At 49.4% G+C, this 22734-nt stretch overlaps 1 protein-coding gene across 3 annotated transcripts in view; it reads left to right on the top strand.

The window, feature by feature from the left end:
• MED12 (mediator complex subunit 12) overlaps window positions 1-22734 on the top strand; it is a 78014-nt gene that overhangs the window by 37185 nt on the left and 18095 nt on the right. For all 3 annotated transcript variants that reach the window (XM_074962819.1, XM_074962820.1, XM_074962818.1), the window contains exons 27-35: window positions 18659-18838; window positions 19074-19145; window positions 19472-19635; window positions 19744-19905; window positions 19993-20104; window positions 20327-20416; window positions 20867-20976; window positions 21726-21861; window positions 22101-22262. In XM_074962819.1, coding sequence (XP_074818920.1) covers window positions 18659-18838; window positions 19074-19145; window positions 19472-19635; window positions 19744-19905; window positions 19993-20104; window positions 20327-20416; window positions 20867-20976; window positions 21726-21861; window positions 22101-22262 — 1188 coding nt within the window. The remainder of the gene's footprint in view (window positions 1-18658; window positions 18839-19073; window positions 19146-19471; window positions 19636-19743; window positions 19906-19992; window positions 20105-20326; window positions 20417-20866; window positions 20977-21725; window positions 21862-22100; window positions 22263-22734) is intronic.

Consider the following 22734-nt stretch of genomic DNA (forward strand, 5'->3'; position numbering starts at 1 on the left):
CCGCAGTGCCCCTCTCCCAGGGTGAGATGGAGTCAGTAGTCCCCTATGTGTTTGCTGGGGGCAAAGAGGAGGGAGCATGAGAAGGAGGGTCACTTGAAGTGATATAAGGTGGCTCTTGCACGTCAGGTTGGGGCATTCCTGGAAGCTCGGCAAGTTCTACAGCTGGGCTTGCTCACCTGCATCCTGTGTTTTTGTTGAGTTTCAGGGAGAGCCGCTCACTTTTTACGTGCCCTTTGCAGCGTTGTCCTGGCTCTCAAGTCTAATAGGTCCTGGGCGCCATCCAGGCAGTGCCCAAGTCCTGTGCTGCCCTCCTTTGCCCTGTCCTTCTGACAGCCTCCTGAACCCTTCCCTTCTCCACTGCTCTCACCACTTTCTAAGATCCACAAGAAGTGAGTATCTTAGGAGATACTCTCGCTAGCAGGGGCCTTGATAGGTGGGTTTAGCAGGGGAGGCTCAGCCCAAGTCAAGTAGATGAGCAGCACATTTTAAATGTGCATGAATTTAGAAACTACTTGACTGATTTCATTATTGGTGGGAAATTCTGCTTTCTTCTTCGAGTGCTTGCACATGTCGGTTCCATCTAGGTGTGTGTGTGCCCACGTGCACAGCTGTCGGAGATTTCTGCCTTAGCGGTATCCGTAGGGCAGGCTGGGGCGCCCTCTGGAGTGCCACACTCATGCGGCGCTATATCCGGCACTGCCGGCCCTGCGCCCCCTCAGTTCCTTCTTACCGCCCATGACGGTTGGTTGGAGCGCTTCGTCTTGCTTAGCAAGGGCATTAGGCGTTCTCCGCTGTGGAGGTGTTCTCCTCTATTATTCAGTCAGTGGTTAGCTAGCTGTTAGGTGTTTGAGCAGTAGTTTAGCAGTTAGAGTCCCCCGGGACTTTGTCCAGGAGGGGGGCATGCCCCGCTTCCCAGGCTTCCGGCCGTGTTCTTTGTGCAGCCAGCCGATGCCCATCAGTGACATCCTGAGAGTTGTCTGAAGTGCCTGGGGGAGTCCCATCGAAAAGACAAGTGCCGGATCTGCAAAAACTTTCATCCCCGACTCAGAAAGAGCGGGATGTTCGATTGCGGGCCCTCCTCATGGAGGCTGCTCTGCGCCTGGCATCGGAGCCCTCACGCTCGGATTCCACACCTGGTACTTCAGCATCGGCACACAGTGTAGCGCCGGCACTGGGATTGGCACCGTTCCCCCTCGCCAGTACCAAAGAAGCAGTCTAAGTCGACTGGTCTGCAGGCACCGCGCAAGGGAACTTTGGGCAAAGGACCTGAGTTAGGCCTTGTGCCCGCAACAGAGGCTCTAGGGGGTATCGCTGTGGACCCGCCTCTGACTCCTGGGAGCAGTAAGAGGTCCCAGCCCATCGCAGGGCCATCTGCATCCCAGGCGGCCAAAGAACAGTTAGGCCGACCGGCACCACAGACACCTGGCCACATGGTGGATCCTGCCAAGACACTGGCTCAGACGCATTGCCCAGGTCGCATTGCCCGTTCACCCTGGGGTCCTAAAGGTCGACAAGTCGGTGTGGCAGACCCCATCTTCCGTTCCGCCCACATCCAAGAAGGCGGAAAAGAAGTACTATGTCCCCACAAAGGGGTTTGAATATCTATACACGCACCCTCCTGCAGGGTCCCTGGTTGTGTCCTTTGTCAATGGAAGGACCTGGCAGGGCCAGGCGAGTGGCACCCCCAAAATAAGGATGCCAAGAGGCTGGACTTATTTGGCAGAAAGATTTATTCAACAGCAAGCCTCCAATTCAGGGTCTCTAATCATCAGGCCCTACTTGGCAGATACAGTTTCAACCTGTGGGACTCCATTGACAAGTTCAAAGAGAGCCTCCCACAGGATCAGGCGTAGGAGTTCTCCACTCTGGTAGAAGAGGGCACGGCGGTAGACAGAGGTGTTCTCCAGATGGCCTGGGATGCCATGGACTCGGTGTCACCTCTGCAATAGCCATGAGGTATAGCTCCTGGTTACAGATCTCCAGGCTGTCCCAGGAGATGCAATCCACCCTCCAGAAACTCCCTTTTGAGGGAACAGGGCTATTCTCAGAGCTAACTTCCTCAACAAGTCTCTCAAAAAGTTAAAGTTTCATATGGTCTCCCTGGCCTCCATCATCCCCTCCCTGGATCTGGGAGACTGGTATGCTGCCCTTGATTTAAAGGACATGTGCTTCCATATTTCCATATTCCCGGGGCACCGGTGTTTCCTCCGTTTCACATGGGGCCAGCACCATTTCCAGTTCACAGTGATGCCCTTTAGTCTCTTGTCTGCTCCGAGAGTGTTCACCAAGCGTATAGTGCCAGTGGCCGCTTACCTGCAACGTCAGTAGGTCCAAATCTACCCGTACTTCGACTGGTTGATAAGGGGCCGGTCCTCGGATCAGGTGTGGAGGCCTCTCGACCTTATCTGTTCCACCTGCCACGATCTGGACCTATTAATAAATGACAAAAAGTCAACCCTCACCCCAGTGCAAGGTATGGAATTCATTGGGGTGATACTCGACTCCACTCGAGCCAGAGCCTTCCTCCCCAAAACTTGGTTCCAAGCCATGGTGCACCTCATCTCGTTTCTGTGTGCCCAGCCACTCACCACTGCTCGCACATGCCTGAGATTGTTGGGTCACATGGCAGCATGCACTTATGTGGTTCGGCACATGCGACTCCACCTCAGGCCCCCTACAGGCGTGGCTGGCGTCGGTCTCTATCCCCAACCAGTGCAGTATGGACTGGGTGATCAGGATTCTGGACAGCATACTGTCTCCACTTACCTGGTGGCAAGATCCCGTGTTGGTGCTGGAGGGAGTTCCCTTCGCGTCCCCAGTCTCATTGGTGACTCTTGTCTCCAATGCTTTGGACCTGGGTTGGGAGCTGACCTGGGCGGTCTCAGTACTCAAGGCTGTTGGTCCACTCACGATTGGTCTCTGCACATCAATGTCAGGGAGCTCAGGGCGGTTCGCCTAGCCTGCCAAGCCTTTCCACCTCACATACAAGGCAGGGCGGTTCAGGTCCTAATGGGCAACACAGTCACGGTCTTCTATATTAACAAGCGGGGGGGGTGACAGATCATCTGCCTTCTGTCAGGAAGCACTGCAGCTCTGCAGCACGACATCCATCTCATGGCCGCTCATCGCCCAGGGGCCAGGAATGCTTGGGCAGCTCTCCTCAACAGGACATTCTCATCTTTGCCACGAATGGTCCCTTCACCCGGAGGTGGTCAGTTCTATCCTAGGGAGGTGGTGGAATCTCCTTCCTTAGAAGTTTTTAAGGTCAGGCTTGACAAAGCCCTGGCTGGGATGATTTAGTTGGGGTTGGTCCTGCTTTGAGCAGGGGGTTGGACTAGATGCCCTCCTGAGGTCCCTTCCAACCCTGATATTCTATGATCTTCCACTGGTGGGGAACTCCCCAGGTGGACCTATTCACATCCAGGCAGAACAGAAAATGCCACGTCTTCTGCTCGTTCCAGGGCAGGGACATAGGATCTCTGTTGGATGCCTTCCTGCTCTCATAGTCGGGGGCCCTGATGTACGCCTTCCCTCCAGTGCCATTGCTGCCCAGAGTCCTCATGAAGATCAAGCAGGACAGGGCAAAGAGCATCCTCATAGCGCCGGCATGGCCGCACTAACACTGGTTCAGCACTCTGCTGGACCTCTCAGTTGCGACCCTGTTCCGGATGCTGCTCAGGGCAGACCTGTTGCCCCAGAACCACGGCACTCTCCTGCACCTGAACCTGGCGGCGCTACATCTGACGGCTTGGCTGCTGTGTGCCTGAACGCTCAAGAGCGGCAGTGCTCATCTGAGGTCCAGCGAGTCTTGTTGGGCAGTAGAAAGCCCTCCACCAGGGCAAGCTACCTGTCCAAATGGAAGCTGTTCACCTGCTGGATGGTGGATAATGGCGTCTGTGCCAAGTGAGCCCCGTTGCAGCTCCTACTAGACTACCTCTTGCATCTCAAGCTCCAGAGCTTGTTCCTTTCATCAGTCAAAGTCCATCGAGCAGCCATCTTGGCCTTCCACCCACTGCTCGAAGACAGGTCGGTTTTCTCTCAGGATATCACGGCCAGATTCCTTAAGGGCCTGGAGTGCCTCTACTCGCACATTAGGGATCCTGTTCCCTAACCTTTGGGACTTAAATCTGGTGCTGTCGCGGCTCACGGGTCACCCCTTCGAGCCTCTGGCTTCCTGCTGTCTCCTTCTCCTCTCCTGGAAGGTTGCGTTCCTGGTCATGGTGACGTCGGCCTGCCGGGTATCTGAGATTTGGGCGCTTACCTCGGAACTGCCTTACACGGTCTCCTACAAGGACAAGGTCCAGGCTTTCCTTCCCAAGGTGGTCTCCCAGTTTCGTTCAAGCCCAAATATTTACTTACCCGTCTTCTTTCCGAAGCTGCATAAGTCAGAGGAGGAGTGCGGGCTGCATGCCTTGGACGTCAGATGAGCTCTGGCTTTCTATATTGACAGGACCAAGCTGTTCTGTAAGTCAACACAATTATTCGTTGCCGTGGCCAACAGAGTGAAAGTTCATCCTGTTTCCGTTCAAAGAATTTCTTCCGGGATCACAGCCTGCATTTGCTTTTGCCATGATCAAGCGAAGGTGCTGCCCCTGGTGATCGTCACTGCCCACTCGACCAGCGCGCAGGCCTCTTTGGCAGCCTTTTTGGCCGAAGTGCCTATTCTAGACATCTGTGGGGCAGCCACCTGGTCGTCGTTCCATACCTTCATATCCCACTGTGCGCTTACCCAGCGGGCCTGGGACGATGCTGGCTTTGGTAGAGTAGTACTGCAAGCCGCAAAGCGGTGAACTCTGAGCCCATCTCCATAGATACTGCTTGTGAGCCCCCTAGAATGGAATCGACAAGAGCAAGCACTTGAAGAAGAAAAAATGGTTACCTACCTTTTTGTGACTGTTGTTCTTGGAGCTGTATTGCTCACGTCCATTCCATTTCCCGCCCTCCTGCCCCTCTGTCGGAGCTGCCGGCAAGAAGGAACCGAGAGGGCGTAGGGCAGGCGGCGCCTGATTTACCACACCAGAGAGCGCCACAGCTGGCCCTAAGGCAAAAACCTCCAACAACTGTGCACGTGGGCGCGCACACACCTAGAACGGAATGGACATGAGCAACACATCTCGAAGAGCAACAGTTACAAAAAGTAGGTACCCGTTTTTTCTCTCTGGATCATGTACATCACGAAGGGCTGTACAAGGAAAAGGACTAGAGTTGCCATTGCGTTACATGGAATCTTAGATCTGCAGCAGCCATATCTTGGCCTGGTCTAAGTTTCACAGAGCTCACATGCCATAATGATACCAGTGAGGCTACTCCATGTGAATAACTTCTGAAATTTGACTTTAAGCAATTGGATTTCAATCCTGAGTACATGCCGTCAGCTGAGGGAGTCCTTGAAACTAGTTTTGATCACTTTCCCTTCCATTGTTTTGCTTTGCCACGGCAGACTCTCTAACTTGTGAACCCCTCTGCTGTATGGGTGTCATAAATCAGCAATTCCTTGTCTAGTTCACTTCCAGTCTGGTAGAAAACTTCTTACCTGCTCCCAAACCGAACTTGCTCACTTTAAGGCCAGTGCTGTTTTGTATTAGATGGGGGGACTGGCATCTGACTTGTAGGAGAAACTCAACTGCAATCTTGAGTGGCTATTGGATTTCCCAAAAACTAGAAAGAGACTGAGTAGTGGTGTCACTGGGAACAGATGTAAATCACTTCTCTGAACAGGGAAGAAAAAATGTCTCCGTTTGAAGCCTGCTTTCTGTTCAGTTTGTACTGTGCCAGCTCCATGCCTTGCAGTGCTGTCATGTGTTAATTGGCTGTATGTACACGAGTGCTAGGAGCCTGGGTAATAAACAAGAAGAGTTGCAATTGCTCATTTAGGAGCATAAATTCAACCTGGTTGGTATTACTGAAACCTGGTGGGATGGCTTGCATGATGGAATGGTAAAATCAATGATTATAACCTATTTAGGATCGAGTGGACAGAAGGGGAGGGAGAGTGGCACTCTATGTCAAAAATGGCATTATCTGTTTCCAAGTCACTGACAACTTGAAATGATCCTGAATGTTTCTGGATCAATGTCTGAACAGATACAGCACAAGATGGGGTACTAATCTGTGTCTGCTACAGACCATCCTTCTTCCGGGGGAGAGAATGGGATGACCAGCTTCTTAAGCCCGTCTATAATACAGAGGAGGAAAAAACTGCATGACCATGGGGGACTAGAGTCTGAGTGGCACACACTGGATGTCTCATGCTGACAGTACTAAAACATCCTTGGAATTTCTAAAATGTATAGATGACCATTTCCTAGCTCAAGAAATGTTGCAATCAGCACAAGGGAATTCTATATTAGACCTCGTCTTGACAGGTAAAGAGGAACTGATTGTAAAACTAAAAATTAGTCGTTGCTTTGGTGCACGTGATCATGACTTGATTACATCTGTTATAAGCAAACAGAATAAAGTCCAAATCAGTAACATATATACTTTGTACCTTAAAAGGACCAATTCCACAAAGCTGAGAACAATTGTGAGTCAAATCAGTTGAGAGAAGGGATTTAAACAGAAGAATGTGCATGAGAATTGAAAACTGATTAAGAAAAGCCACAATCGAGAAAGAAGGCCTCACTGGTTAAAAAATAACATGGCCTAAAGGGGAAGTGAAAGCAGCTCTCTCTCTCTCTCTCTCGATAAAAGCGGCAAAGAGTCCTGTGGCACCTTATAAACTAGCAGACGTATTGGAGCATAAGCTTTCGTGAGTGAATACCCACTTCGTCGGATGCATGTAGTGGAAATTTCCATGCATCCAACAAAGTGGGTATTCACCCACGAAAGCTTATGCTCCAATACCTCTGTAAGTCTATAAGATGCCACAGGACTCTTTGATCCAGACTAACATGACTACCCCTCTGATATCTCTATAGATGATATCTATATCTATATAGATATATAAAAGGTCACAATTAGAAATCCTATGGCCAGCAGTGTTAAGGATAATAAGGAGTTATTTGAGTGATTGTTCACACAGATTCCACGTTTGGTGTCCATGTGCCCCAGGCATGTGAGGTTGGACTCTTTATGAATAGCTGCATCTATTGTGGCCATGTCCATGCTCTGTATACCCTTGTGACCACTATAGTTAAGCGTATAGGGGGTAGGATGGTCTCAGCTGCCCCTCAGTTCCTTATTACTGCCCATGACTGCAAGATGGAAGACCTGCAGTGTTTGCATCCCCCGAGTGACATAGCTTTCATTTAATTTTCCTGTTGTAGTGTTAGATCTAGTTAGTCTTTAGGTTAAATTGCCCACTGGCTTAAAAAAAGAAAAGAAAAGAAAAATCATAACTTTTAAGGGGAAACTTGTGACTAGTGTGGCTTCACCCCTCTTTGTCCCTCCCCCCATGCACAGGAGGGGTATGCCTCCATCATGGCAGACCCAAGTCACCAGGCTTCAAGAAGTGCCCATTGTGTGACTCTGCCATACCCATAAATGATGGGCATTCCTGATGACTTATCTGCCCAGGAGGGACACGTAACACAGCACTGCTCCTTATGGTGCTTGTTCTCCAAGAGGATTGTCAAGAACAGAGAGGTGAGGCTAAATTCGTTTCCACTGGTGATTTCAAGCAGCCTGAGACGTATTTCTGCTTTGGAGAAGTCCAGAACAGGTCAGTCTCATCCTGCCTTGACACTGGCCAGCTGTGGCTCCACTTCCAGCTCTCTCACTGCTTCCTGCCATAGACCGCACTTCTCTCTAGCTCTGCTCCCTCAGAGAGAGGGAGCAAAGAGCACTGTTCCAGTAGAGAAGTCATGCACAGATTGCCCTCACCAACCCCAAGCAAGAGACTTCTCCTCAGACGTCATCTATTAAGATCCACAACTCAGTGTCCCTCCCAATGCCCTGGCACTGAAGAGCAAATCTGCACTGATGACTCCTTTAACCCACACAGACTGTGTTCCCCTGGTATTATGCTGACACTATGTGCTCCGGCACCATCCTCAGCGCCAAAATCCTACATGCCTGCTTCGGCCTTCTTGGCACAGACGAGCATCCTGACACAGAAGCCTTGCATCATACTGGCCAGCCTGTCCATAGGTCCAGTACCGGAGTCTCCTCTACTGCAATGCTTAAGAGATGTCATCTCCAAGCAGTCAGTCTCTATGCCTCCACCTGATCTGATAAGCTCCTTTTCATCCTATTCTCACTCTCCACTGTGGGTGGCTCAGTAGGAGTCCAGCGAAAAATCCAGAGAGGATTTCACTAGAGCACTGACAAAGAGGGCAGGGTTTCTCAAGGAACCTCCATCTTGGTATTCACCCATGTGCCCTCTACCCCAGTACGTCTACCAGCCTAGACATACTGGTCTTCTTGGGGCATGACCCCTTATTCCAGGAAGCTTTCCTCTACCGTGACTCCACCAAGATCTCCCTCACTGAGTAGACAAATTCAGCTCTCTCCAGCCCCACAACTTTCTTATCTTTAGTTGCTAGGAGATGAAGAATTGGATATTGGGGATGACCAGAGTGTCTCAGATCTAGAGCTCCCTGATCCTCAAGGAATTTCCTCCTGTTCTTCTGAATGAGAAGGTCAATCATCTCCTTCAGCCTGTCAGGATGAATTCAAAGTATTCCAGGATATCTTTAATAGGATCACGAGACTCTTGATATATCACCAGAAAACACCCAGGAAAAGCAGCACAGATGACTGGTTTATACTTTGCATGGTGACACCAGACAGAATTGTGATGTGGATTAATGAACATCCAAAGATTTTTCTCAGCACCCGACCCCAGGCTTCTTACTGGTACAGACAGCTCAGGAAAGGCCCAAAAAGTAGGGAGCCCCTAGAAAACACCATTCTGAGGGAGGATCCCAAAAACCTAGATCTATTTGACTATAAGGTCTACTCTTCCGCAAGCCTCCAAATGAGGGTGCCCAACTATCAAGCTTTGCCATCAGTGTGATTTTTCTCCTCTGGGATAGACTCTCTAGCCTACTTAATAAACTGTCAAGGGAACATCAGGGTGAGTTAAAGGCGAACTCACAGCGAGAACCTTGTTATAAGTTCCTCATTATGCCTCTGATATGGCAGTGAGGACTGTTGCATTTGCCATGATGCATTCTTCCTGGCTTCAGGCATCTAGGATCATAGAATAGAATCACAGAATATCAGGGTTGGAAGGGACCTCAGGAAGTCATCTAGTCCAACCCCCTGCTCAAAGCAGGACCGATCCCCAACTAAATCATCCCAGCCAGGGCTTTGTCAAGCCTGACCTTAAAAACCTTAAAGGAAGGAGAGTCCACCACCTCTCTAGGTAACGTATTCCAGTGCTTCACCACCCTCCTAGTAAAAAAGTTTTTCCTAATATCCAACCTAACCTCCTGCACTGCAACTTGAGACCATTACTCCTTGTTCTGTCATCTGCTACCACTGAGAACAGTCTAGATCCAGCTTCTTTGGAACCCCCTTTCAGGTAGTTGAAAGCAGCTATCAAATCCCCCCTCATTCTTCTCTTCTGCAGACTAAACAATCCCAGTTCTCTCAGCCTCTCCTCATAACTCATGTGTTCCAGTCCCCTAATCATTTTTGTTGCCCTCTGCTGGACGCCTTCCAGTTTTTCCACATCCTTCTTGTAGTGTGGGGCCCAAAACTGGACGCAGTACTCCAGATGAGGCCTCACCAGTGTCGAATAGAGGGGAACGATCATGTCCCTCAGTCTGCTGGCAGTGCCCCTACTTATACATCCCAAAATGCCATTGGCCTTCTTGGCAACAAGGGCACACTGTTGACACATATCCAGCTTCTCGTCCACTGTAACCCCTAGATCCTTTTCTGCAGAACTGCTGCCGAGCCATTCGGTCCCTAGTCTGTAGCAGTGCATGGGATTCTTCCGTCCTAAGTGCAGGACTCTGCACTTGTCCTTGTTGAACCTCATCAGATTTCGTTTGGCCCAATCCTCTAATTTGTCTAGGTCCCCCTGTATCCTATCCCTACCCTCCAGCGTATCTACCTCTCCTCCCAGTTTAGTGTCATCTGCAAACTTGCTGAGAGTGCAATCCACACCATCCTCCAGATCATTAATGAAGATATTGAACAAAACCGGCCCCAGGACTGACCCGTGGGGCACTCCACTTGATACCAACTGCCAACTAGACATGGAGCCATTGATCGCAACACGTTGAGCCTGGCGGTCTAGCCAGCTTTCTACCCACCTTATAGTGCATTCATCCAGCCCATACTTCTTTAACTTGCTGGCAAGAATACTGTGGGAGACCATATCAAAAGCTTTGCTAAAGTCAAGGAATAACATGTCCACTGCTTTCCCTTCATCCACAGAGCCAGTTATCTCGTCATAGAAGGCAATTAGATTAGTCAGGCATGACTTGCCATTGGTGAATCCATGCTGATTGTTCCCGATCACTTTCCTCTCCTCTAAGTGCTTCAGAATTGATTCCTTGAGGACCTGCTCCATGATTTTTCCAGGGATTGAGGTGAGGCTGACTGGCCTGTTGTTCCCCGGATCCTCCTCCTTCCCTTTTTTAAAGATGGGCATTACATTAGCCTTTTTCCAGTCCTCTGGGACCTCCCCTGATCGCCATGAGTTTTCAAAGATAATGGACAATGGCTCTGCAATCCCATCTGCCAACTCCTTTAGCACTCTCGGATGCAGCACATCTGGCCCCATGGACCTGTGCTCGTCCAGCTTTTCTACATAGTCCCGAACCACGTCTTTCTCCACAGAGGGCTGGTCGCCTCCTCCCCATGCTGTGCTGCCCAGTGCAATAGTCTGGGAGCTGACCTTATTCGTGAAGACCTCCTGTGGAAGGTCCAGAAAGCTAGAGAGGACCTCCCCTTTGAAGGGACCAGTTTTATTTAGCAGGAGCACAAATGAGGCTCTCCACAACATCAGAGACAGAAGATTGATTATTTGATCCCTGAGACTCTGCTTTCCTATTGCAGAGGAAACTGCAACGGAGGCAGGAACCTAACTACAAGCGCAAACGTCAGCCCCAATGCTAATTGCAACAATCTCCTTCTGAGCCTCTGAGGAAGAAGTAGAAGTTCTGCATGGTTCAACCTTCCTTCTCCTCTTCTTCTGCTCTGCAACCTGGACCTTCTACTAAGATGTAGTTTTGATGTAAGTGTTGAGAGCCTGGTTGGACCACCTTTGGAGCATTTTTCTTTTGCCCTCTATTAGAAACTTGCCTTTTCTCTAGAAGTTTGGATGAAGATAACCTTGGATTGGTGGGTCCTCAAGAGAATAGCTAACAGGTATTCCATCCAGTTTTAGAGTGTTCCAACTCCCTCCTCCTGGCCTTTCCAGGGACCCATCTCACAAAACTGTTGAAACAGAAAGTGGACTCCAGTGCAGCTCAGAGCAGTGGAAGAGGTACTTCATGTGAAGGGACTTGTATTCTCATATATTACTCAGTTCGATATCAAAGAGGCTGGAGACCCATCCTAAACCTTTGACCTTTCAGTGTGTTTGTGTCATTTCAAATTCCATATGGTCACCCTAGTTTCCATAGTATGTTCCCCTGGATCACGTGGACTGGTTCAGTATACATACTTGCATGTTTTCATCCACACAACTCCCAGAAAGTATCTGAGATTCTTGGTAGGAACATTCCTCTGCCAAGACAGAGTCCTGTCAGTTGGCCTCTGAGTGGCCCCATAGGTCTTTGCCAAAGTCCTGGCTTTAGTGGCTGCATACTTTTGCAGACTGGGACTACAAGTTTATCTCAATCTGGATGACTCACTGATTCGGGGAAGATTCCCACAGCAAGTAACTGACCCAATTAATACAATCCATCTCTTTGCCTCCATGGACCTCAAGGTCAACAAGGACAAGTTCACTCTGACGTAGGCAAAAGAGTTCATCGTAGCGTTAGATTCCAGATTGGCAAGAGCATACTTACCGCAGTGATTTCAAATGACGGTAGATCTCTTCAGTCAGCTTTGCACTCCAGAAGATCAGTGAGATGTATGGGGCACAGGCCTATGGCAGTGTGCACCTGTGTCAAGCAGCGTGCCTGACTGGACTTCACCTTTGGCCACTACAAGGCTGGTTGAGATCAATCTGAGTAACAGACACAGCATGGACCAGCTGGTCATGGTCATGTCAGAAGTTCTATCCTCGGTAAGCTGGCAGACAGGTCTGCTTCAAGTCTACAGTGGAGTTCCATTCTCTGTGTCTCTCCCTTCCAAGACCCTGGTAATGGACTCCTACCCTCTTGGTTGGGGAGCTTATCTTGACCATCTCAAGATGCAGAGGCTGTGGTTCCCTCGGGAGGTCTGATTGCACACAGATATCTTGTAAGTTAGAGCCATACCATGAGCATGCCAGGCCTTCCTACCTCTCCTTTGGTGCCTCACTGACCAAATGCTCACAGCCAGCACCACTGGAGTGTACTTTATCAACAGACGGGGGAAGCAAGATCCTCTCCACTCTGTGACGACACAACATACCTTTGGGAATGATGCATACCTCACCGCATTGTGCCAGTAGCTCCACACCTGCCTGGTATCCAGAACACCCTGACAGTCCATTTCAGCAGCCACTTTTCAGAGAACCACAAATAGTACCTCAGCAGTTCCATCCTCCACGACATCTTTGTCAGATGGGGGTTCCTAATGTGTTCACAACATGCCAGAAAAGCAAGCAGGAAGTATTTTGCTCCAGAAGGAGCATGAGCCCAGGCTTGCTGACAGACACCTTTCTTCTCATGTGGATGCCAGGTAGGTCTGTTTGTTTTTCCACCAATTCCCTGATTTCTGAGAAAACTGAAACAGGACTCAGGTCACAACAGCCTGATAGTTCCAACATGACCTAGACAGTTTCAGTTCTCTGAATTGATGAATATTTTGGGCAACCCACCAGCTTCCTTACCACTTCTTTCCAATGTAGTGTCTCAGAACCACAGCCTCATATTGCACCAGCCTGGCTTCACCTGCCTGCTTGGATGCTGGCTGGATGACTCCCTTGGACAGGGACTGCCCATCTGGAGTTCAGAACATTTTGTTACAAAGCAGAAAGCCTTCTATCAGGCTTAACGTACAGAGCTATATGGAGAAGGTTTTCTGTCTGGGCAACCCAGCAGCAGTTTTCGCCATTAAATACTTCAATTTGACCCATCCTGGGCTAGCTATCTTCCCTGAAGCAATCTGGGTTTTCTGTTTGTTCCATTATAGTGCACAGACAGCGATTTCTGCAAACCTCCTGCCAGTCCAGAGTTACGGCGTGTTTGCTCTCCCCACAGTACTGAAATTTCTCGTGTGTCCCCCCCCCACCCCACCCCAGTTAAGGAACCTCAGTTTGGTTCTAACTGTCTTAATGGGACCCCCTTTAGATCCCAGGGCAATTCGCCCCCTCTATTACTTGTAGACAAAGATGGCCTTTTTGGTGTCCGTTAGCTCAGCCAGATGAGTCAATGAAATATCGGCCTTCATGGTGGGCCCTGTATGTATCTTAAGGACCGTGTCATCCTTAGGCTTCTCCCAAGTTTCAGACTTTCACCTCAACTAGTCAGGTCATCTCTTGCTTTCTTCCCAAAACTTTCTCCAGCTCAGACAAAATAGAGGTGTACACCTTATATGTGGTGAGAGCCTTATCCTTCTATTCAGTTAGGGCAAAGCATTCACAGCCTCCCCCAGTCTGTTTGTGGCTTTCCCAAAAAGGGTTTCCATTCAGATTATCCAGCTGGGTTTTGGACTGTGTTAAGGCTTTGGTTTTAGATAGCTGACAAGATCCTCAGGGTCATGTTAGAGCCTATTTCACGAGGGCTGACACTGCCTCCACAGTGTCTCTAGGTAACGTCTCATTATTTGGAATAGTTAGAGCAGCTTCCTGGAGCTTCGTTCACACTTTCACCTTCCATTTTGTCGTGGTTCAGGCTTCCAGATGAGATGCCAGCTTTGTTAGGGCTGGCTTGCCATACCTTTTAAGTAGGACTCCTCTTCCCACCTTCAGGTTAAAGATCTTCTTAATCACCAAGAGTGGAATCTGTGTGTACAGTCACTCGAAGAACAGTTACTTATCCTACAGTAAGGGTGGTTCTTTGAGATCTGTTGTCCACACAGGCTCCATGATCTGGCCTCCACTGTCACTAATGGGAGACCTGTTCTCTTGGAATTCTTATTGGCGAAGGAATGGGGTGGCAGTTGAGGCTGACCCATCCTTTAAGACCCCAATGTCTGTGGTTGCAAGGATACACAAAGCAGGGATGCTGCTATCAGGAACTCAGCTGCCTCAGGCTTGGTTGCCTAGCAACCCCATAAGCTTGGCTTAGCCTAATAAACCCTCACTAAGTGAATGTGCTCCCTGATTGGTCAGAAGAGTCAACAGATCACCATGTAAACCCTGTAGCAACAGGAGCTCAGTGGCCACTCAATGCGTTCCCTGCCCATAGCTGCGCCAGACCTACTTCCTGACCAGCCCTTACCTGCTCCACTCCAGCCCTAGTCCCTGCCTACCTCTGAACTCCTGATTCCTATCTCCTGGCTCTGACCACTGGCTTGTCTCCTGACCATGACTCTAGCTCTGCCCTTTGGTCCTGTTCTGGCTTCTGGCTCAGTCTGTTGGCTAGCCTCCTGATTCCGCTCTGACCACTAGTTCGCACCACCTACACTTCGGAGTGTGACAGACATTGCTGTTCAAAAAGAATCGGATCTTGTGTGGCTGGGTCACATGGGCACCATGAGTGGAATCTGCATGGACAACACATGTCAAAAACCACAGTTATTGAAGGGTAAGTAACTGTTCTGTTTTCAAGTATATCAGGAACAGAAGGAATCCGGATGATAATATTGGCCCATTACTAGATGGAAATGGTAGAATTATCAATAATAATGCAAAAGAGCCAGAAGTGTTCAATAAATATTTCTGTTCCGTATTTGGAAAAAATCCAGATGATGATGATGGTGTCATATCATAGTGCTGAAGGTGAAATACTTTCAATTCCGACAGTAACTAAGGAGGATGTTAAATAGCAGTTACTAAGGTCAGATGTTTTTATATCAGCAGGTCCAGAGAACTTTAATCCAAGAATTTAAAAAGAGCTGGCTGAGGAGCTCTCTGGACCATTAATGTTGGATTTTCAGTAAATCATGGAACACTGGGGAAGTTCCAAAGGATTGGAAGAAAGCTAATGTTGTGGCAGTATTTAAAAAGGATAAATGTGACAACCCAGGTAATTATAGGTCTGTGAGCCTGATATCAGTCCTGGGCAGAATAACTGAATGATTGATACAGGACTTGATGAGTAAAGAATTAAAACAGGGGAATAAAACTAATGCCAAACAACTTGGGTTTATAGAAAATAGATTCTGTCAGACTAACTTGATATCTGTTTTTATGAGACAAGTTTGATTGATAAAGATAATAGTATTGCTGTAATATACTTAGAGTTCTGTAAGGCGATTGACGTGGTATCGCATGTCATTTTGATTAAGAAACTAGACTGATACAAAACCAACATGACATATGTTAAATGTATTAAAAACTGGCCAACTGACTGCTCTAAAAATGTAATTGTAAATAGGGAATCATCATCAAGTAAGGTTGTTTCTAGTGGGACCTGTAGGAATAATTTTTTGGCTCTATGCTACTTAACATTTTTTATCAATGACCTGGAAAAAACCATAAAATCATCACTGATAAAGTTGACAGATGAGACTAAGATTGGGGGAGTGGTAAATAATGAAGAGGATAGGTCACTGGTACAGGGTGACCTGTATCACTTAATAAGCTGGGATCCAGCAAACATCCATATCAGTATGGCAAATATGAGGTCGTATACCTAGGTACAGCGAAGGAGGCCGTATGTGGATGGGCGATTCTATCATGTGAAGGAGTGATTCTGAAAAAGACTGGTGGTCATAGTGGATAATCGGTTAAATGTGAGTTTGCATGAACATGAGCTCCCAATGCAATGCAGTGGCCAAAAGGTCTAATGTGATCCTTGGATGGATAAACAGGATAATGTCAAGTAGTAGAGAGGTTATATTGCTGTATTTGTGGCCGTTGTGTGACCGGTCCTGGAATATTGTTCCAGTTCCAGTGCCCCCAATTCAAGAAGGATGTTGAAAATGTGGAAAGGATTTAGAGAAGAGCCACAAGAATAATTACAAGATTGGAAGACATGCCTTATTTATTATTTGTTTATTATTACCGTATACTCGTTTATCCAAAACCCTATTATCTGAACCTCCATGTTGTTCAAATCCCTGCCTTGTCCCCCATGTATCTCATGCTGGGGGACAAGGAAAGGATTTGGATAATGCAGAGCTTCAGATCATAGAGCAGAGACCCCTGGCCAGGACTGTGGGGAGGTACCCCTGGCTGTGGGGAAGGCCACTCCACTACTGAATGGCTCCTGCCCTCTCAATTATCCAAATTCCCAATTATCCAAATAAAATCCGTGTCCTCCATGCTGTTTGGATAACTGGATAATTGGAAGTATACTGTATTTATTATTTGTATTAATGTGGTACCTAGGAGCCCTAGTCCTGGCTCAGGACCCCATTGTGCTAGGCCCTGTACAAACACAGAACAAAAAATTAGTCTTTGTCCCGAAGAGCTTACACTTGGTTGCAGGAGGCATTTGCTGCTAGCATGATATAAAACCTAGAACTAATTTAATTTTGCCTAAGAAGAGGGCCCCAGTCCAGTTCCAACTGAGATCAAAGAGAAGGATAAGAGAAAATTTTCAAAAGTTCCTAAGTGACCTAGGAAGTATAGGTATAAGACAAGAGACAGGTGGATACAGACAGACCGGGGAGGAAATAATGAGACAGGATTGGTCAGTGTGATAAACAGTGATCTCAGCACACCCGCGGCCTAACTGCTATCAAGTTAGGAGAAGGAGAGTGGGAGGGTTTGGAAGGAAGGAAGGAGGATAATGAGATAGCTTTGCAGATGACCACCTAAGCATGGAAGAAAGCATGAAGGTGCTTGTTTGAAAATGTAACAAGTGGACAGTGGAGTGTGGCATCATGACCTGATTGGAGGTGGGAGTCAACATCCTGAAAATGAATGAGAGATGATAGGTAAAGTGGGGGTGGACCTCAAAGATCCTTTAAAGTGAAGTAGCTTGTGTTTTGATGCGCTAGAGAAGGGGGAGCCGATGGAGAGAAAGGGGTGACACGGTCAAAGCGAAAGGTTAGGAAAATTATCTTTGCAGCTGCATTTTGAATGGATTTGAGCGAGGCAGGATGGTGTTTGTCAAAGCCAGAGGGAAGGATGTTGCAGTGATCGAGGCATGACATGATGAGAGTTTTAGCTGGATGGTGGAGAGGAAAAGCTGTATTTTAGAGATGTTTTGTAGAATGAATCAGTAAGCTTCAAACACAGCCTGGATATGAGAACCAAGAGAGAAGCCGGAGTCAAAGACCATGTCCAGGTTACAGGCCTGAATGACAGACAGGAGGGTGATGTCCAGAGTGATGGAGAAAAGAGGTAGTGGGGAGGGCTTGGAGGGAAGATTTAAGAGCTCAGTTTTAGCCATATTGAGTTGGAGCTGATGACAGGACATCCACGAGGGGATGTCAGAAACAGGTGGTGATTGTAGTTTGGAGAGCAGGAGATAAGTCTTTGAGTCATCAGCACAGAGACTGTAGTTGAATTTGTGTTTCTAGATGAAATTGCCAAGACATAAGGTGCAGAGGGAGAGTAGAGAGGGACCAAGGCGGGAAGGAGTGATTAGAGAATCAGAAGAGGGCAGAGTCATGGAAGCCAGGGAAGAGATCATTAGGGACTTGGGCAAGAGCAGTTTCAGAGAAATGAAAGGGGCAGAAGCCAGATTGGAGAGGGTTTTGGATAGGATTGGAGGAGAGGAACTCCAGACGATGGTAAAGACGCCTGGAGTCTTTCAATCTATTTTAGGTTATCAAAAGGAAGGTTACGAGGTGACTTGATCACAGTCTGTAAGTGCCTACCTTAGGAACACCAATTTAATAAGAAGACTCTTCAGTCTGATAGGCCATGATCTAACAAGATCCAATAGTGAAAACTGAAGCTAGACAAATTTAGACTGGAAACAAGGTGCAAATTTTTAACAGTGAGAGTAACTGACCACTGGACCAGTTTACCAAGTATCATGGCGGATTCTCCATCACTGACCATTTTAAAATCAAGATTGGAAGTTTTTCTAAGATATGATTTAGGTCAACCCCAGATGTTGGGCTTGAAGGCAGGAGTTAATTCAGGGAAGCCCTGTGGCCCCTGTTATGCAGAGGCTCAGGCTGGATGATCACAATGGTTCTTTCTGGTCTTAAAATGTATGAATTGCTAATGGAACATTTGGAATGTCTAATGGCTTTGGTGAAGCCTTGACATGGCGGTGACCGTCTGGAGTTAAGTCTGGCCAATAGGTCAATAAACAAACAGCTACAGCTGTGCTCCTCTGCTGCTGACCTGCCAGGGCCAGTCTTTCCCCTTCTACAATCACTGCACTGGACAAGTAAAGGGGGAGTGTCAGCATAATTAGTGAGGAGAAGGGACTTTGGGCCCTACTAGTTGCTAGGGAGGTCCATGTGGATTGAATTTACTCCCAGATCCTCCCCTCAAATTTGTGGAGCAGGCTGTGGGTGCTGTCTTGGCATGCTCACCTAAACACAGTGCAGGCCATGCACTGACCCTGCTCGTCCTGTGCTCACCTTGCAGGAGTGGGTGGGTGAACGATGTCTGAAGTCCCTCTGTGAAGACAGCAATGATTTGCAGGATCCCGTTCTGAGCAGCACCCAGGCCCAGAGGCTGATGCAGCTGATCTGTTACCCACACCGACTGCTGGACAATGAGGAGGGAGAGAATCCGCAGCGACAGAGGATTAAACGCATCCTACAGGTATTGGGGGGGTCGGTCCTGCTTGGCTCCGTGGTGGGATAATGGGGGAGAAGAGACCCTGACATATTATTTCCATTAACCTCCATTGCTGGACATAAGCATTCATAACTTTAATCTCTAAAACACGTTCACCTTCTTGAGGCCAGCGGGAAGATTCGTCATTGGAGGAGGGGCTGTGTGGGCTGAGGAAGTGGTTGCGGGGGAGGCTAATTTGCAGTGTGTCTGTGTGTTACAGAACTTGGACCAATGGACAATGAGGCAGTCCTCGCTGGAGCTGCAGCTCATGATTAAGCAGACAGCAAATAATGTGAGTTGTGTGCTGAGCTTAGAGAGCTGCCCTGCATGTTGGTGGGGATCTCTCTGTGTTTCCAAGTGGGGGAAGGACCCCTGGCAGGGAGCGTGAATGTGGGGAACATAAATGGGGGAGGATGCTTGGGGAACGGCTCACAGAGAATGGATGAGTCGCCCAAGGCTAGCAGGCATGAGGGATTTTCACTTGCTAGGATTGCGCCGAGCTGTGCTGAGGCGAACAGGCTCTGTTGCTGTGGTCAGCCAGTGCCCCAAGTGCTCTAGAAAGAGGAGTGGTGTTGCAGGGGGGTGCTGCACTCCACTCGCCACTTCCACTCTCTCCAGGAGATGAATTCCTTGTTAGAAAACATTGCCAAGGCCACGATTGAGGTGTTCCAGCAGTCGGCAGAGACCAGCTCCGCTAACTCCACTGGAACTGGAGTCAACAGCATCAGCACCGTGCCTGCGAGTACTGCATCTGCCAGCAACAAAGCCAAACCCATCCTCAGGTAGGTGCTGCCCCAGCTTCTCTCTCCCTGGGACAGTGGGATCCTTTGCAGAGGGACTCTGGACTATGGGTTGGCTCACTCAGCTTTTTTGTCTGCCCTGTGTCGCAGTTCCTTGGAGAGGTCAGGAGTGTGGCTGGTGGCCCCACTTATCGCCAAGCTGCCAACATCGGTGCAGGGCCATGTACTTAAAGCTGCTGGAGAAGAGCTGGAGAAAGGACAGCACCTGGGGTCATCGTCCCGCAAAGAGCGAGATCGCCAGAAACAGAAGAGGTGGGCTCTGGAGAGAGGTCAGGAAGCCCTGGGCAGCCAAACCTAGCATTTGGTATTGTCTAGCTCACTTCCTCTTCTTCTTCCCAGCATGTCCCTCCTGAGCCAGCAGCCCTTCTTGTCACTGGTGCTGACATGTTTAAAAGGGCAGGATGAGCAGCGAGAAGGCCTCCTTACCTCACTCTACAGCCAGGTCCAGCAGGTAGGCTCCTTCACAGCCCCCAAAAGAGCTTGGGAACAACAGACCATCCAAATGGACCTACCCTCACAGGGTGGCATCCTTCATGGGGAAGGCATCTCCCTCATTCCCATCTTCTCTGCTTTCCCCCTATCCCAGACTGTGAGGAGTAGGGAGTACTCACTGCTCCCCCTGCAGTGCAGGGTCCAGCATGTGAAGTCCTCACCTCTCTTCTAAATCTCCTAGATTGTTACAAACTGGCGGGAAGATCAGTACCAGGACGACTGCAAAGCCAAACAGCTGATGCATGAGGCCTTGAAACTGCGACTGAATCTGGTGAGCAGCAGGAGAAAAGGGGGATAAACAGGGAGCCCTCACTTCTAGGGGTGTGCAGGGCATGATGAAGATTTCCCTGGCTCTTCTGGGTATGAAGCCATGCGGGGAACGGGATGGATAGAGAGACCTGGCTGTCTTGTCCGGACAGAAGACACCTCTGTGCCAGAACACACACCTTGAACTCTTTAAGAAATGCTTATTGCAGATTGGTCACAGCATTGCTTCCCTTTTCAACTTGCTGCCAAGCTGGCAGGGAGAGCCACTCCAGGGCCTAAGCTGCTCCAGGGCCTACAGCAGGGCACCCCCTTAGCTGGGATGTCTGGAGCTTGTCCCCCATCACCTGCCCATAAGAGGTGTCCTGGCTTAGCCTCCACTCTCCCTTTTGGGTTCTGGGGTTCCCTGTGTGGCAGGACAGTGCCTGGGCTCTGACTGACTTTTGTTCCCTGCCAGGTGGGGGGGATGTTTGACACAGTGCAGCGCAGCACACAGCAGACAACAGAGTGGGCGGTGCTACTCCTGGACATCATCAGCAGTGGGACTGTCGACATGCAGTCAAACAAGTAATTGTCTCCTTCAAGTCTAGGAGCAGGGCCCCTCCCACGGGGAGTCTAGAGTTAGTCCAGCTCCTCTCCTGGTGAGGGCAAGCTGTCCCACCCACATGCTTCTGTCCCATGTGGGAGAGTCAGCCCGCAAGCACATACAGACCTCTCCTGTGAGAAGCTTGTGGGAACCAGGGATGGCTGAAAGAGGCTTAGGAGAAATAGTGGGCAATTAGTTCCCAGTGCGTAGGCGCATATGGCAGCAAAAGGGCCCTCACGCTCCATGGGCACATGCAGAGCAGGGATAGGACAGCCCCCTCTCTACAGCAGGAGCACTGAGCTCACCTGGACATCATTATTACCGGAAAGATGTAGAAAAGCTGTGAGGAGCTCAGGGAAGAGCTGAGGGACTGAGGTGTGAGGAGAGGCTGAGTGAGTGTGCACACAGGGGCACATCCAGCTGTCTTGAGGGTGTGAATGCCAGGGGGGTTACAAGGAGAATGGGATGTTGAGGGATCTGGGAGGCCGTGGAACAGTTTTCCAGAGGAGGAGATGGGGATTGAAGTCTGGACAGTGTGCTATAAGATGTCCTGTGCTGGTGAGTCCAATCCTGCCCATCCCCTGAGGGCATGCTCCAGGTGAGCTAATGGGGCATTTTCTCTGTGATGGCAGAGGTGCTCATGCAGCCCTGCATTTCTGGGTGATGCTGAGCTGTGGAACTGCAGGGTCTTCCCCGCTCCTGACCTCAGCCTTTCTCCTCTGCCCCTCAGCGAGCTCTTCACTACAGTGCTGGACATGCTGAGCGTGCTCATCAACGGCACCCTGGCTGCGGACATGTCCAGCATTTCTCAGGGCAGCATGGAGGAGAACAAGCGAGCATACATGAACCTGGTCAAGAAACTCAGGGTGAGGAGGCCCTGGCCAGTATGGAGAGCTGGGGCAATATGGTGTGGTCGGCACAGAGGGCAGGGGTAGCGATATAAGAGGGTATGGAGAATTGGTTGGTGGGGCATGGGGTGATAGAACAGTGGTGGTTGTGGGGCAGAGCACTGTGGGGGTGACAGTGATAGTAGGGTAGGTTGCATTGGATGCTGCTATTTGAATGGCTCCCTGACGCCTTTGTCTCCACCTCCTGCCTAGTGCAGAAGGAGCTGGGCGACCGACAATCCGACAGCCTGGAGAAAGTGCGACAGCTACTTCCTCTTCCCAAGCAGACTCGGGACGTCATTACCTGCGAACCTCAGGGGTCCCTCATTGACACCAAAGGCAACAAGATTGCTGGCTTTGACTCTATTTTCAAGAAGGAGGCAAGTAATCCTGTTCCTGGGCCTCTGAGTCATGGCTGCCGGTGCACAGACAGCCTCTGGCTCCTCTTGCCTGGAGCCTGTGCTGGTGTCTGGAAGCATCTGGTTTGTTAACCCTCTTGCCAAGTACTGTGTTTTGTGCAGCTGTCCAAAGAGAGCCAGGGCCCTCGCACTCAGGGTGGTGTAGCTACATCAGAGAAGGGCAGAGTTAAGGTGTTTTAACCCGTTAATAGTTGCAGGCAATATCTTCCAAGACATCACGAGTACTGCTGCTGATGATTTAAATGTTGGCTGTGTACCCACGACCCATGCCACAGCAGCTTACAGCCTATGTGCCAGCAGGAGACCGGTGAAGGGTTTGGGGGATGCATTGAGGAGCAATAGGAGACAATGTGATGAACATTGTTTCAGAAGAGACACGACACTGGTCCCTTGAGGGCCAATAGAAATGAGGGTTTCCTGGTGGGGGTGAGCA

The sequence above is a fragment of the Natator depressus genome, chromosome 9, assembly GCF_965152275.1.
Source record: "Natator depressus isolate rNatDep1 chromosome 9, rNatDep2.hap1, whole genome shotgun sequence".
In the NCBI taxonomy this organism is placed as follows: domain Eukaryota; kingdom Metazoa; phylum Chordata; order Testudines; family Cheloniidae; genus Natator; species Natator depressus.